Here is a 16106-nt window from a genome sequence, read left to right on the forward strand (position 1 = left end):
TGATCTTTTTTATTAAGAAATGCTGAGACCAGTTAGGAAACAGACCCTGAGCTGGGGGCTGTGCCAGCAAAGGATTTTGCAGGATAACTTTGGCCAGCAGACTGCAGGCAAAATGGCAAGCCTCCGCACCCCCATCCTAATTTCCCTGCTTACAGATGTTTTTTAGAGAAACCAGCTGAAACCAGATGCCTGCGCATGTGCTCTGAGACAATCAGTGACCTGAAGTTAAACCTGAGCTCTGAGAAACTAAAAATCACCGGACTTCAGAAGCAGGGGTCCATCTGCTACTTCTATGCTAATTCCTAGCCCAGCCCCACAGTAAATATACATGCCACTTCCAGGAATTTAATCAATATGTATGGCTTCCCCTTTTCTGCATAGCATAAAAACTCCCTCCAGCCCGTTGTTCGGGGAGACAGAGCTTTGAGACGGATCTCCTTGTCTTCTTACGTGCTGCAAGTAATGAACAATGTCTGCTTTCAATCTGCGTGAGTCTTAGTTATTCTTAACCAGAGTACAAGTGGTGAACCCACTGTGTTTGGTAATAGTGTGACAGAGGGGTCTGAAGGACAGTCCATTGCAAGGTTGGAATCTGGAATCCTGCACCCACCCTGAACTGAGAAAGAAACAATGTTTTGGAGAAAATTCTAAAAGAAAAATAAAAGATGGAAAAGCTTGGGCATAAGGCATTCACACTATTATTCCTTCTACAGCATTGATGGGGCACCTTGCCAGTCCCAGACACAGTGCTCAGTACCAGGGATATGGCAGTGAGCAAGACAGACGGAGTCTGTTTTGTTTTTCCTCATACCAAAGGAAGATCGCACTGCAGTTGTGATAATGTAAGCTTCATGGAAGGCAGAGCTCTTTAATATAGCTGCATGTTAGAATCATCTAACAATAAAGCAAAAAGGGTTGCTGTCAAGTCAGCTCTGACTCATGGCAAACCCCTGTGTCAGAGCAGAACTGTGCTCTATAGAGTTTTCAATGACATTTTTTGGAAGTAGATTGTCAGGCCTTTCTTCCAAGGCACCTCTAGATAGACTGCAACCTCCAGCCTTTCAGTTAGCAGCAGAACACATTAAACATTTTCGCTACCCAGGGACTCCAGATACACATAAGAAGCTCTTTAAAAAATATCATTGCTGCAGCTCCACTCCCGATAATTACATCTAAATCTCTGTGGATAAAACCCAGGCTTTGTAGTGTGGTCTGGAAATCACACAGGTGATTCTAATATGCAGTCAAGGTGAGAATCACTGGGGGTGGGGTAGGGTTCGTGCGTGCTGCTCAGGGAGCATGTGCTAGGGTTCTTAAACTTCAGTGGGAATCAGAATCACCATTAATGCTTGTTAAGGCACAGACCGCTGGGCCCACCCTGAGGGCTTCTGATTCAGTAGGTTTGGAGTTGGCAGAGGCTGAGAGTTTGCATTCCTAACAACTGGTCAGGTGATGCTGATGCTGCTGGCCCAGGGCGCACTTTCGGAAACACTGTGGTAGGAGTAGTTCACGGAGCTGACCTAGGTTTCCCAGAGGAAGTGATGCTTAAGATAAACCTCAGAAGCTAAGTCGGGGTGAGGGAGGTGTGTGAGATTCTGTGAGTGAGGGTTGCATGCGGTGGTGGAAGGGAGGGGCTGCAAGGAAATGTTTCCCACAGAGGGAACAGCTGAGCAAGGTTCTGGAGGTTAATGTGAATATTCCGCAGAGTTGTCTAGAGCCAGGTCTTGGGGAGCAGCAGAGGCTCATTAAGTAGTTTGGGTTATATTTTAAGAGTAATGGCTAAGAGGGGATAGGACATGATTAGACTTGTGTTTTTGTAAATTTTCTATCATTACAGTATTGAGCATGGGTTGAAGAAGGGTAAAATTGGAGAAAGACCAATTAGGCCACTGTTGCAGATCTCAAGTAACAGATGATAGTTCACACAAGAAAGCTGGCCGGAAGGAGAGAAGCAGATGGATGCCAGAGGCACAGGAGTCAGAATTAATAGGATTTGGTGATTGATTTAAGGGAAAAGTGAGATGGAGGAAGCTGGGAATGGCAGCTGGATTTCTGGTTTGGGTTACTGGCTGTGATGATGCCATTCCCACATATATTAGAGTGGGAAGGAATAGTGGATCATGAGTTTGGACTCGTTGACTTTGGGGTGCCTGGAAGACCTTCAGGTGGAGGAATTCAGGAGCATGGCTTGGAGTGTAGTAGGAGCTGGAGGTAAACCTGGGGGTTGTTAGCATAGAGAAGACACGGGGATACTCAGAGAGAGAAGAATGGGAGGAAACAAGGGGCCCTGGGTTTCCTGGGTTCTGGAAAGGCCTTGGTGGCTGCAGTTGAGACAATCATGTCTACTGTAGGATAAGGGATAACTATTCACTCACATCGCTTAGAAGGGGGTTGAATAAAATGTATGTTAAGAGAGGGGTCCACATATGGGTGACACAAGCTTGCTTCTTGTTACCTCTAGGAGAGGTGCCTTTAATCCTTTTTCCCCTCACATGTCCAGACCAGCTTTGGGCAGAGGTGTATCTAAGGTATAGCAGGTATGGCACGTGCCCTGGGTGCCATTCAGCAAGTTGAAACAAATACTTTTCTACTTGAGAGCCTCCATGGGTCAAGGCAGACTGTGATCTTGCTCTGCTGAGCGTAGAAAGAGAAGAAACTGAAAATAATGCCTTTGAGCACATCATAGACTGATTTTGATCAGCGAAAGCAGGGAAGGTGCAGTTGTAATGTTCAGTAGTGCCATGATGTGTTAAATAAAATGTTAACAAGCTTAACTTGTATTTTTGAGCTGATATTATGGGAAAGTTATCTAAAAGAGGGGTGCCAGGTAGTTGGACAGGGGCATGATTTTCGTGTCTGCCATAGGTGCTGTTTTCCCTCTGGGTCAGGGTGACCATGGGGAGAAGGCAAGACTACATCATCTCGGGAAAAGTTTATAGTCTTAAACACTGAACCCTTGAGTTAAGCATCCAAAAATACTGTCCCGGCTATCAGATATGCCCTTGATTTCTAGGAAACACTTGAGGCCTCAGGTAGTACAGGTAGTCCCCGACTTATGGCGCATTCAAGTTACAACGGACTGCACTTATGACCGTCTTTTTTTTTTTTTTTTGGTACGCCTTATCGTTAATAATATGTTACATACATGTTGTAGTTCATAATTTGCTGATGTTATCATTCTCAGATGTTCACTCAGATATTTATAGGTAATGTTCCCAACCTCCAAAGACAAAGATCAGATTCGTAAAGGTACTGATAATAAAAGGCAATGGTAACGAAACCTAAAAAAAGGTATTCATCGTATGTCAAAACTGACTTATGACAGAGCTGCCGGGACGGAACCGACAAGGGAACTCTTGAGTCGTGAGCCAGGGACTATCTGTGGCGGGTGCAGTAACATGGGGTAGCTTTTCCGTACATTCACGACTGCAGCATCTGTAGCACTTTCTGGTGCTTGGCTTGGGCTGTTACCTATACCTCTAAAAAAAAAAAAAAAAACCTCTACTTATGGTTAAAAAAAAAAAAAAGTCCTACCCTCAAGGGATTTATTTAATAGGGAAGTAATAAGACATTTTTTAATCAAGCATCTCAGGAACAGTGCATAATGTAATTGCAAAAGATGTAGTTTGATATAAATTATATATAAATGAGTTAATGCCTTTTTTTGTAGTATTTGGACTTCAAGAGGACTTTCAGAAGAGGACAGTGGAATCTGCCACTCTGTCGCCTCCCTCCCCTTCCCTCCAGCCACTTGTCTCTTGTACTCATCCAGCCCCATTTGGCTCCGAGGCCGGAGAGCAAACGCTGGTGTGCGTTGCTGCCACCGTGAGGACAAGCGGGGGAATGGACGCCCTTCCTTCCTGCACTTAGGAAATGAGACAAAGACACAGAGCCCTGTCCTTTCTTGTCTACCTTCCTTCCTTTACTTCTCCCCCCGCCCCCCCCTTTTTTTGGATGAGGCATGAACATTTTTCTTAACACTACAAACTTACAATATTATCCTTTGAACAATTTCTCCGTTCAAATTCACCAGTGGTTTCCTTTTTTTTGGCTGTTTTGCACTGTCTTACCAACTATGACTTAAGTTCTATACTGAAGCTCATAGAGCCAGATGCGAAACAGAGCTGAGTACCCTCAGAGGTGAAAATGAACAGTATTTATAGTGACTGTGTCTCCTATTTTTGCCTATGGTTTAAATGACCTATCCATTTAAAAGTTAGAAAACACCATAATGATTTTTTAAAATAGTATCTTATTGAGTTTTTGGTGAATGTTTACACGGCAAGTTAGGTTCCCATCTGACAATTTCTGCACAAATTTTCAGTGACAGTAGTTACATTTGTCACAACCTGTCAACATTCCCTCTCTCTCTTTTTTCTGAAGTTTCTACATGTACAATTTAATGATACTGATTACATTTTTTGAGTTATGCAAGCATTCTCACCCTTCTTTTCTGAGTTGCTTCTCCCTCATTAACCTAAACTTACTGCCCTCTAAGGTTCCTATCTCATCTTTCAAGTAGCTGTTCTCAATTTGATCCCGTATAGGTAGCTTTTAAAAGAGAATAATGCTAAAGGCAGACATTTCTTACTGGTTAAACGAAACTATTGTTTGGTTTTAAGACAATTTCAAAGAATATTTTTGGTTTAAAGATCATCTCGGTGCAATAGTTTCAGGGGTTCATCCACCCTGCATGGCTCCAGGAAGTCTGGAGTCCACGAGAATTTGAAATTCTGTTCTGCATTTTCCCCCTTTCGTCAGGATTTCTATGGAATCTTTGATCAAAATGTTTAGTAATGATAGCTGGGAACCATCCAGTTCTTACGGCCTCATGGCAAAGGAGGCAGCTGTTCATGGAGGCAGTTAGCCACACATTCCATATCCCCCTCCTATTCCTGACTCTCCTTCTTCCTCTGTTGCTCCAGGTGGATAGAGGCCAATCATTGTACCTTGTATGGTTGCTTGCAAGCTTATAGGACTCCAGGCACTGTGCAATGAACTAGGAGGTAGAACAGAAGCACTGAGCACATTATTAGGCCAGTTAAGTGGGATGTCCCATGAAACCATAACCCTAAACCTCCAAACCAAGGAACCAAATCCCATGAGTCGTTTGGCTGTACGTAAGTAGCCTCAGCAGCTACTCTTTTTCCTTTGCTATTGCTGTAAATATATCTATCACACAACCTTTGCCAATTCAACTTTTTCCAATGTACAGGTTATTGACAGCAATTACAACAATCAGCTGTGCAACCCTACCGTTAATTAATGAAATTTTCTGAACGATTTTTAAACATCTTTCTTTGCACACTTGACAACATCCTTCAAAATCAAACTTAGTGTCACTCAAATTTTCAAATCATAATCTACCCTATGAAATATATAGTACACACTCATGTTATAAAATGTTCTTATCTTATTCACACTTTAAAAGAAGCAACGAAAACTTTTTTTTTTTTCTTCCCACAACTGTCTGTGTTTTTCCCAGCAGGCAGAACCTGGTCCTTATTCAGCTCCTGAGAAACCTGAAGTGGCATATGACGTCTATGTACTCCTTCCTACCAAGTTTTACCTGGACTTTTAAAAATCTCACATTTTAATTCATTGCTTTATAGTCAGAATATTAATAACATAACCGGAGGAAACTCAACTGCCACTACTGAGAATGGTTTTGCTACTGTGTCCCAAATGAAGACCTAAACTGGGGCAGTATCTTCTCTGTCCACCTCTGGATCTCGTCATTAGCATTCAAGATGAAAAAAGACGAAAGACGTGCTCTTACCGTTATCATTGCCTTGCTTGATTTCTTCCGCTGTCCGGTCTATTAATACATACAAGGACCAAACCACGCAGGTGATGGCAATCACATGAAATGTGACGGAGCAGAATATCTTCCGCCTTTCACTTGTGGTCATCTGTAGTTTCTCCCACTGCAGTTAAACAAAATCATAAGAAATTGAATTTTAAACCAAGAAATTTTGCTCCTTGTTTACTGCCTAGGCATAGTTCATTAGTGAAAAGGAAATATGAAATATTTGCAATTTCAATATTTAATATCAGATGACTCTGTAATATTTAAAAGTTCATATTTGGAAAGAGAAATTTTAAGGTATATACAACGTAAATATATATTAAATTGAAAACAAATATAATCTCCTTTTCTCCAAATGAGCTAAATCAAGTCATTTCTGTTTTGCCAAGTCATAGTTTCCTCATCTTTAACATTAACGGGTAGTTTTAATATTCTACAATTTTTAGAATATGTTTCTTTTCAGGTGTCTGCATGTCACTGCTCTGTGGCACTAGGTTTTAAGCCTGTAGTAAGGTAAGTCAGGAACCTGAGTGCACAAGTGGTTTCCAATTGGCTGCTAACCTAAAGGCTGTCGGCTCAAACTTACCTAGAGGCTCTGTGGAAGAGAGGCCTGGTGCCATGAGTGTAATCGACTTGACAGCAATGGGTTTGGTTTTTGTTTTTAAGGTAAGAGTAAAGGTTGTAAGTAATAATAGGCACTGCTTTCCTCTTGGATTAATATATAGCCTGATACAGTGTTGCATTCTTGACTGTATACATTTAACAAGTATTTAAATGGCTGGTTGGTATCTGAGAGAGAAAGTCAACATTTTCTGTTTACAGCTCTGCCTAGAAGAACAAATTTTATCATCTGGGCAACCAGTGGACTTGTGCTAAGCAATCCCAGTTTGTCACTGCCACGATGACAGTACCAAGTCTCACAACCATTGTCCCTTAATCACACTCCTCAGAAAGTTGGGGCAGGTTCCCTCCGTCTGGGAGAGGAAGAGGACCACCATTTTTACATTAGTGAGTTCAAGTTTACTTCAGGGAATATGTCCATTACTTAAAGTAATAGATTCTCAAAGTAAATTTTAAAAAGAACTTATTTTTGTCGTTGAGAATACCTGCAACAAAACATACATCATCCATTTCTACATGTACAATCCAGTAACACTGATTACATTCTCCAAGTTGCACAACCATTCTCATCCTCCTTTTCCAAATTATTTGTCCACGTTAACAATCTCACTGCCCCTAAGCTTCCTACCTGACTTTTCAAGTTGCTGTTGTCAATCTGATCCCATATAGATAATCCTTTAAAAGGGCACAATGCTGAAGGCAGACATTCTTAACTAATTAAGCTAGACTATTGTTTGGTTTAAAGAAGGCTCTAGGGAATATTTTAGGTTTAAAGTTTAAGGTTTAAAACTTATCTAAGGGTGATAGTTTGGTGGTTCAGCTAGCATCCATGGCCCCAGAAAGTCTGGGTTCTATGAGAATTTAAAAAGAAATTTTTCATTTCTAGCTCCAGTATCATTTCATTTCTTGTGTTAAGATTTGGGTCTTTATTTTTCTTTGCATAATTCCCATAAGAAAACAAAATCACAAAGCTCTAATGAGAAGCGAATTCATGTGCTAAACTTTTAATTATCCACAATTCTTTATTTATAGTCATTATTAAATACAGCAAAATCTTTAGAGCTTCAGAAGACCTCTCTCCTCTCTCCCTCCTGTCTCTCCAACAGAAATACACAATTCAATGAAGGCGGAATATGTTACCTAAAGTCTGCCACCAACTTGATGTATACCATAAAAAAAAAAAAAAAAAAAATACCATAGCTTTTATAAAAATTTCATACCATATCTGTGAAAGATTGATTTTTAAAAAAATCTAGTTTTATTAATGATTTAATTATCATCTGAATAACCTATATAATCGTAGAATATGATTATCTGGCAATTGCTTTTCTTGATTTAATAGATATTGCCTGGATTATCACAGTATTTAATACGGCCAAATAGAAAGTGCAGGATGGTGCAGAAAAGCAATTCTGCATGTTTGAATTTCCTAAATGTCCCAAAGTGAATGACAATACCTTTAGTAACACATTCATATCAAATAAATCCTCATCTGTAAAGCTGACTTAAAAAAAAAACTTAAAAAGTTGGACCTCTTAAATCTAGGGAGCACTTGGGTGGTGCAAATGGTTACCATGCCAGACTGCTAACCGAAAGGTTGGAGGTTCGAGTCCATCCAGAGGAGCCTCAGAAGAAAGACCTGGCGATCTACTTCAGAAAAAATCAGCCGTTGGAAATCCTATGGAGCGCGTTCTTCTCTGGCACACGTGGGGCTGCCGTGAGTCAGGATATACCCAACGGCAACTGGTTTCCTAAATCTAAGGCACAGTTTGGTGAAATAGTGAAATAGCTGGACCACGCTTCTCTGTGGGTCGGAGACAGGAGGCATCAAACCGTTTTAAAGACTCCTTCTAGCTCCAAACAACAGAAGCTTTGAAGGTGTCACCTCTAAATATCAGTACCATTGTAAGAAGTGAAAAAAGGGTAAGGGAATCGTCAAACTTTTTTTTTTTTTCTTTATCTTTACATTCAGAAATGCAGTAGCCTGCGCACAAGTAAATGTGGTACAACAGTGCCCTCTTCTGAGTGATTACATTATTGCGACACTGTTCAGTACCTGGCACCAGCAGAAATGAACTTGTTTTACAAATTGTTCATTCATATCCTTGCATTTTCAGGTTTATATACAAAATTTCAATAAATTTTGCAAGGCCTGACAGTGAGGAACTATGGGGAAAAAAAGGGGGTAAAAACCTTAAATCATGGTTTCACCTCTTATTTGAACAAAGCTGCCGTGAAAGTGCCTTCGTACTTGTGGTAATGACATTCCATGCCGGTCACAAAAGGTTTTGTCACAAAAAGCAGTGATTGTACAAGATAGCAGCAACATGGATTTGAACATATTAATGATAATGAAGATGGCGCAGGACCCGGCAACGTTTGATTCTGTTATAGGTAAGGTGGCCACTGAGTGGGAGCCAACACGACACCTAAAAACAACAGCAAATCTGTACAGATATGTATGGGATTTGTTCTCTTCTGCCTATCTTATAAAATAATTTTTGGCTTATAACCAATATGTGGAGAATCTAAGTGTACGTAAACAGCAAGTTTGGCGTGGGTCAAGGAGCTTTGGCTGTGAGTTCTCCGTAACAGCCACTGTTACACCTCCAGGGCTGGCTGCTAGAAGAGCCTCATGGGGACCACATTTCTGGCAGAGCTGTTCTAATGCAGTACTTCTCAAAGGATGGTCCTCTGACTAGAAACATTGGCATCACCTGGGCACTTGTTAGAGATGTAAATTCTTAAGCTCCAGTCCTGAGATGACTCCGTTGGCTTCTTTCCACAGGGCACTAAGCAAATGCAAAGCCTTGCCCTGTCACTGATGAAGGGCAGCTCTCTGCCAGTGGAGCGACTGGCTTTTGCCTTGTTTTTTACCAGCAGGGCAGCAAGAGCCATCGCCGTTCCTCTGAAGATTTTTTCGATTTCCGTCAAAATTTAGACCTCGAGCCCATCAGTGTTTGGGGGGCACATGTCTCTCGTGATCACGTGAAGCTGGTTGAGATGGTAAGGAGGTAGCCCCGTTTTCCTTCTCCAAGGGACCGGGAAAAGGAGGCACCCCAGCACACCACCAAATCTATCACACCTGTACACTGTCAACCTGTCCTATCCTCCCCAACCAGCCTTTAAGTTTTCTTTTATACCTTCAAAATAGGGGTAAACTAAGGCTGGCAAAACCCGCTTCACCAGACCATAGCACCTCCTACATGGGTGGGCGTGCACCTGGCATTAGGGATTACAATTCCTGAGCCTTTGGTACTTGTTTTATGGTTCTTGGCCTTTGATCCTGTGCTGAAAACCCCAAGCAATAGAAAGAATTGGACTTAACTCTGTTATTCACGTAGAAATATGTAATTAATTTTTCTGAAAAGATTTCTGAATTGCAGTATAAATGGATTCAAACATTGTTTCTGTGAATTTTTCTGTTTTTCTAGTTAAATCAAACTGTGTAGTACAGTATCAAGTGTTCTAATTTAAGTTATTTGCATTTGTATTCTATCCTGAAATATAATTTGAAAAATACTTCTTGAATGTTTTTGAAAATCTTTGCACCAGTGAAGAATAAAGGCAGTTTATTTGTACCATACTTAAATACATGTGGCAGGGACTACTTTGCCAAATCCATTTTTTCTTCTCCTTTGGCACACTTTCACCACATTTTCCTGCTTATCACGTGACCCAGAATTATCGCCAAACATATATAATGATAGAGCAAACAACTGCCACTGGGGGCGCGAGGGCCAACCAGTAACTGGCACCAAGACAATTTTTTTTTTAAGGCACAGCCAGACCTGGAAGTCCCCAGCCAGCCAGCTGGACAGTTTTGGTCATTTCATTAACCCGACATAAATGTAAAGAGAAATTCTGTTTAAAAAATTCTGACCCTACTTGTCATACTATACCAAGATCAAAAGCAAACCCACTGCCTTCGAGTCAATTCCTACTCGTAGCGACCTTATGGGACAGAGCAGAACCGCCCACAGGGTTTCCAAGGCTGGAAAACTTTAGGAACGCAGACTGCCACATCTTTCTCTGCTTATCATATCATATTAGGGTAGAGTTTTACTGCATGTGAGTGAAAGTAGCACCTGCAATAGCAAGCCCGAAGTTCGTTACATCACCTACGTGCCTGAGTAAGATACACTGTGCTGAAGGAGAGCAAGTAAACTTTGCAGAAGTTCTGGGGCCTGCCATGTTGGGGAAATTTCTAGAGGGTCCAATGAGCTGAGGCAGTGGTCCTCAGAGCCTTCCCCAGCAGCAGTAGCAGCATTAACCCGGGAAATGCAATATTTGGGTCCCACCCCAGACTTACTGAGTCAGCAACTCTGGCAGTGGGGCCCAGGATTCTGTGTTTTACCAAGGCCCCGGGTGATTCTGATGCAGGTTCGAGAACCACCGGCGAATGAGAACACTTGGCAGAGTTCTCTGGTGGCCTCAGTGGGGTATGTGCTACAAGTAGCACTTGTTACTCCCTGTGGTGAACTTCCCAGGGACAGGAATCAACAAACCAGCCTGGTTATTTGCTGTGATGGAAATATTTTAGGGTGACTGAAAATTTTCAAATCAGGGAATTTTTCCAAAATAAAATCTAGTAGTTTGGAGTTAGCTTATCAATCACAGAATCAAACTGTTGCCTTTTTTTTTTTTTTTTTTTTGATGATTCAAATTAGTGTTTAGCTGGCGTGAAAGCTTGTATTAGTTCCAATTTCAAATATTTTAGGAGAAAACCAAACAATTTTTAAACATTTATCTCTTGAGACTTTGTTGAATCCCCAAATTCATAAATATGCCTACGGGAAACAATTTCCCTCCTGAAATGCATTAAAGAACACCAGGAGAAAAATGCAACCTTTTCAGACTTTTAGTAGAATTTACTGCAGGGTTGATGATGAGTTGAAAACAAGAACACCATGTTGAGATGCAGACGCCAGGCAGCTGGCTGATGTCACTGACTGGGACACAAGTCAGGAAGTGTGCATGATGCAAACTTGCCCCTCAGCCAAATTATAAATTACCAAGTGCATGGAACTCCACGCTTTCTTACAGAGTCATAACCACAAATGTTATATCCATAAATGCCCTGTGAATCTATTGTAATTTCCTGGACAATCTTTTTCCCTCACTGGTTCTCTCTTCCACTTTTGATCCGCCAATCATCAGTTATTTGGCATCTTGTATGCATAGTCCAGTGGGGAGGGACATTGTGCATTTCTGGCTGAGTGCAGCTCTTCTCTTCTCTTCATGGTAGAACAAGAGGAAATGGTCTACTGTGGAGGGGTTAGGACCTACATCCTAAGAAATTATGAGCATGAATGATGAGGAGATGGGTCATGCTTCCAAAAGAGCTTGTGATGTCTCTGGTTGAAATATAACTGTTCAGTTAGCAGCTATCATCTTGGGGCAGTTGGAGGCCACGTTGATGTAGAGTTGAGGAAGTAGTCACTAATACATTATCTCTGATACCCAGGGCAGGGTAAAGATAACACTGCATGACATTGTCAGTCTTACTGAAAAATGGCTATTTTCCCACAAGCAGGAGGAGTCCGTGGAAACCTGAAGTCAACGGCTTCACTTTGCTGCTCCTCAGCTTGAGTCTCCATTTGCAGAGCAGCTGAGGAACGGTCACTACTGAACACGGAGGGGAAGTGGTAACACTATTCACTGCTGGGAGTCCTTCCTAGTTAGAAGCAGTCTCCAGCCGTGGCTGTCTTAACAGAATCCCCTGAGGAGAGAGTTCCTGGTATGTAAGCCAGGTATACATTGAGTCCACCACTGAGGAATGCAACTACACAGTTTGGCAGTTTGCTCCATCCGTGGTCCAAGGTGGTATAGCACATAGTACTTGTCAGGAAAGAGGGATCTGGGCTCAAATTCTCTCTCTGCCACAAATTACTGAGTGGCCTCGGGTGAGTTCCTTTAACTTTCTGCCCTTCAGTTTCCTTGTCTGTGAAATGGTGATTATAGTACCTACTTTACAGGAAAAGGTCTAAGTGAGTGAATGCATGCAAGCACAGAACAGCACTAGGTACTTAGTAAGAATTCAATAAATATCAGCGATTTTCATAACTTGGAATTTGCAGCACTACAACCATTTTGACTTCGGTGGTTCTTACCTTCTAGATTAATGCATCGTGTTGATAACATCACTGAAGGATGAAGAAGGGGTGAACTGGGATTTTTTCACGCAGAATTAAGTTGACCAAAGCCCCCTGTCTATTTTCTAAATACAAATAGATTTTTCTGAATACTGTGTCTCATAGCAGGGGAATACAGCCTACTTTGTTAACTATCTGGACAATAAGAAGGGTGAGTGGATGAGTTACTGTGCACGTACTAAGCAGAATCATTGAAAAGACTACACAATGACAGCTTCTTTTCTGTTAAGATTGAAAAAAAAATCACAGCTTGGGTGATACGTGACGCAGTAATTTTTCATTTTTTTAATCTAGAAATTCAGTTCAAAATTTTACATTAAGGCTTCATAACATTTGGGCGATGGATTATATGAAAGGTTATAGGGAATCTAACATTCCAAGGAAACTGAAAGCATAATGTGGATGTGTTGGCTATCAGTACGTCTTCCTGGAGTAACTAGAAGGTGGAAGGCGTCCTGACTGGAAAGCTCCCAGATATGCCCCAAAGCTGCGATTCTGACCATTTTAGTGACTACAAAGCTCAAGACGCTACCTGAGAATGGATAAGAGACAGAGCCTACTCTTTTCTCAAAAATTAACAGGTTCCTATGTAGCGTGGCTGTTAATGTTTGCTTTCCTAAAAAAATTTGAGACCTGACAAGGTAGTAATACTAAGCAAGAAGGAGTCATAATACTTTATAAAAAAAAATTATAGCACTTACAATAACACTTGGAACAGCCAGTACTTGTCAGGTAGACTCTGCCCCATGAGGACGCCACGTGTGTCAGAGTAGAACTGTGCTCCATAAGGTTTTCAGTGGCTGATTTTCCTGAAGTAGATTGCCAGGCCTTTCTCTGGACTTGCCTCTGGTTGGACTTGAACCTCCAACATTTGGTTGGTACTGAGTGTGTTACCTGTACCATTTGGGGACTCCCTCCTTCTCCCTTCTCTACCCTGCCAGACTGGCAAGCTCCCAGTGTGGCAAGAGCAGCACCTGTATAAGACCCCTTCCCTATGTCTTTCTTCGTTTTCCATCTTGATCAAAGCTGACATCCCCCCGTCCTCTGGAGTCCAGTCTTTCATTTCTCCTTGGAAACAGAGATTTACCATTTATCTTTTCTTGCCCCTTCATACTTTCTCTTTCCATAGAGTCTTTCCTTCAACTTTTTAATACACTTCAGTTTCTTCTGTACGTTTTTTTTTCCCAAAATATCCCTCCACCTCCAGTCCCCCGGCCCGGGGATTGCCGTTGTCGCAGTTGCTGTTGAGGTGATCCTGACTCACGGGACCCTGTGTGTGCAGAGTGGAGCCGCTCCATAGGGCTTTCAAGGCTGTGGTCTTCCAGAAGCGGATCAACAGACTTTTCTTTCAAGGCGACTCTGAGTGAGCTTAACCACCTGCGCCACCAAAAGATGCCGCAATGATAGCCCCGTTTCATTCTTTTCATTTCCAAACTGATTATCTCCACTGGAGACAATTTCATTCTGACTTCTGCCTCTACCGTCTGCCTAATATTCTGCTGAGATCAACCACGACTTCAAATTCGATTAACCAATCAAATTTAGTCCTGCTCTTACCATGCTTATTTGTCTTAACAGACACTGGGGATCACATCCTTCTTTGACAATTTCTGGTTGGCTTCCCTGACCCTGCTCTCCCCAAGTCTCCTCCTATCTCTCTCCCTCATCTTCTCAGCCCTTGGCGTGCACGGCCCCTTATCGTGCCCTTGTTCCTCCTTCTCCCATTGCTCTGTCCAGATCCTGGGCAAACAGCTTCTTACTTCAGACGTAATCTTATCCTGTCATTCCCTCCACATTTTAGTGAAATATTTCTATACCTTTGAGCACACGGGAGGTCACATGTGTAAGGTAACAAAGGGAACGTTAAGAAGCTTATGTCGCAAATAAAAGAAGAATTTGTTACATCAGCCTTAAAGTGCTTGGCATAGCCTTGTGACTCATTTTAGCTAACTTAATCTCAAACTTTATTGAATGTTAATGTCTTTATTTCTCTACTGCCATTAAGGGGCCATTTTCATTGGTCTCTTAGTTTGTTCAGAATTACCACGTTCTCCACCCTTAGTTAACATAGCAACCCAGAACTGCCCCAAGCCCTTTCTCAACAGATATTCACAACCGTCTGATTCCACTCCCAATACCGAATCACGTTTATTATGACAGGAAGGAGCCTCAAGCAATCAGATGTTCTCAACCGTTATTATTATTATTTTAACATGAAATTGCTAACATTTAATAAGGGATCTTACCAAAGTGTTTTAGCTAAATTGGCAAATTCTGGATTGGGATCTAGTGTACTGATCATAAGATATTTCCTCCTTGAGGTCAGCACAACTGGACTAAACCAAAAACAAAGAAATTTCCTGAATAAACCAAATGCTTCAAAGTCCAGAGTAGCAGGGGCGGGAGCCATTCTGGTTGGGGACCGTGGTTTCGGGGGACATGTAGGTTAATTGGCATAATAAAATCTATTAAGAAAACGTTCTGCATCCCACTTTGGTGAGTGGCATCTGGGGTCTTAAACACTAGCAAGCAGCCGTCTAAGATGAATCAATTGGTCTCAAATCACCTGGAGCAAAGGAGAATGAAGCACACCAAAGACGCAAGGTAATTATGAGCCCAAGAGACAGAAAAGGCCACATATATCAGAGACTACACCAGCCTGACACCAGAAAAACTAGATGGTGCCCAGCTACAAGCGATGACTGCCCTGACAGGGAACACAACAGAGAACCCCTGAGGGAGCAGGAGAGCAGTGGGATGCAGACCTCAAATTCTCGTAAAAAGACCAGACATAATGGTCTGACTGAGACTAGAAGGACCCCGGAGGTCATGGTCCCCAGACCTTCTGTTAGCTCAAGACAAGAACCATTCCCAAAGCCAACTCTTCAGACGAGGGATTGGACTGGACTATAAGATAGAAAATGATACTGGAGGGGAGATGAGAAGGCGCAAGGGGACAGGAGCTGGCTGAATGGACATGGGAATACAGGGTGGAGAGAGAGAGTGTGCTGTCTCATTAGGGGGAGAGCAACTATGAGTATATAGCAAGGTGTATATAAATTAAAAAAAAAAATTTTAATATAAATTTTTGTATGAGAGACTGACCTGATTTGTAAACTTTCACTTAAAAGCACAATTAAAAAAAAAAAAGATATTTCCTCCTCAATATCCTCAAGAGAGTAAGATGTATATGTGTATTATGTTTTAGGATTTACAAGTAGGGGTATAAAGAGAGGTGAAGACGTTCACTAAAGTTATAAGGTCGGTAAGTGACAGAGGTTGGGCTACCATTCCTTTATGGCTCAGCTTCCATTCCAGTGTCCCTCCTGGTTACAGTGCAGGTCTGAGACTTGGCTGATGTGCACCATACGGACGGCCGTGCCAGCCATCTGCAGTCAGCCTTATTCTGATTGGTGCTGACTCAGGCCATTCTGGTTGTCGCCTATATTGCATGGCACTCCTGCTTTTCAGTTTTGGATTAAGTCTAAGTACTGACCTTTGGTATTCTAATCAGTTAATTA

General features: G+C 41.9%; 2 protein-coding genes across 4 annotated transcripts in view; one reads left to right on the forward strand and one right to left on the reverse strand.

Moving 5' to 3' along the window:
• The window catches only part of TMA16 (translation machinery associated 16 homolog), a 76581-nt gene extending 65516 nt beyond the window's left edge, over nt 1–11065 (forward strand). Inside the window, exon 7 of one of the 2 annotated variants that reach the window (XM_023558455.2) lies at nt 5486–11065. In XM_023558455.2, the coding sequence (XP_023414223.1) occupies nt 5486–5597 (112 nt within the window). In that variant the 3' untranslated portion in view covers nt 5598–11065. The remainder of the gene's footprint in view (nt 1–5485) is intronic. The other variant, XM_010598133.3, reaches the window with a different exon arrangement.
• MARCHF1 (membrane associated ring-CH-type finger 1) overlaps nt 1–16106 on the reverse strand; it is a 118093-nt gene that overhangs the window by 21489 nt on the left and 80498 nt on the right. For both annotated transcript variants that reach the window (XM_023558453.2, XM_023558454.2), the window contains one exon: nt 5780–5927. In XM_023558453.2, coding sequence (XP_023414221.2) covers nt 5780–5927 — 148 coding nt within the window. The remainder of the gene's footprint in view (nt 1–5779; nt 5928–16106) is intronic.

This window comes from Loxodonta africana, chromosome 13 (assembly GCF_030014295.1).
Source record: "Loxodonta africana isolate mLoxAfr1 chromosome 13, mLoxAfr1.hap2, whole genome shotgun sequence".
Lineage (NCBI taxonomy): Eukaryota > Metazoa > Chordata > Mammalia > Proboscidea > Elephantidae > Loxodonta > Loxodonta africana.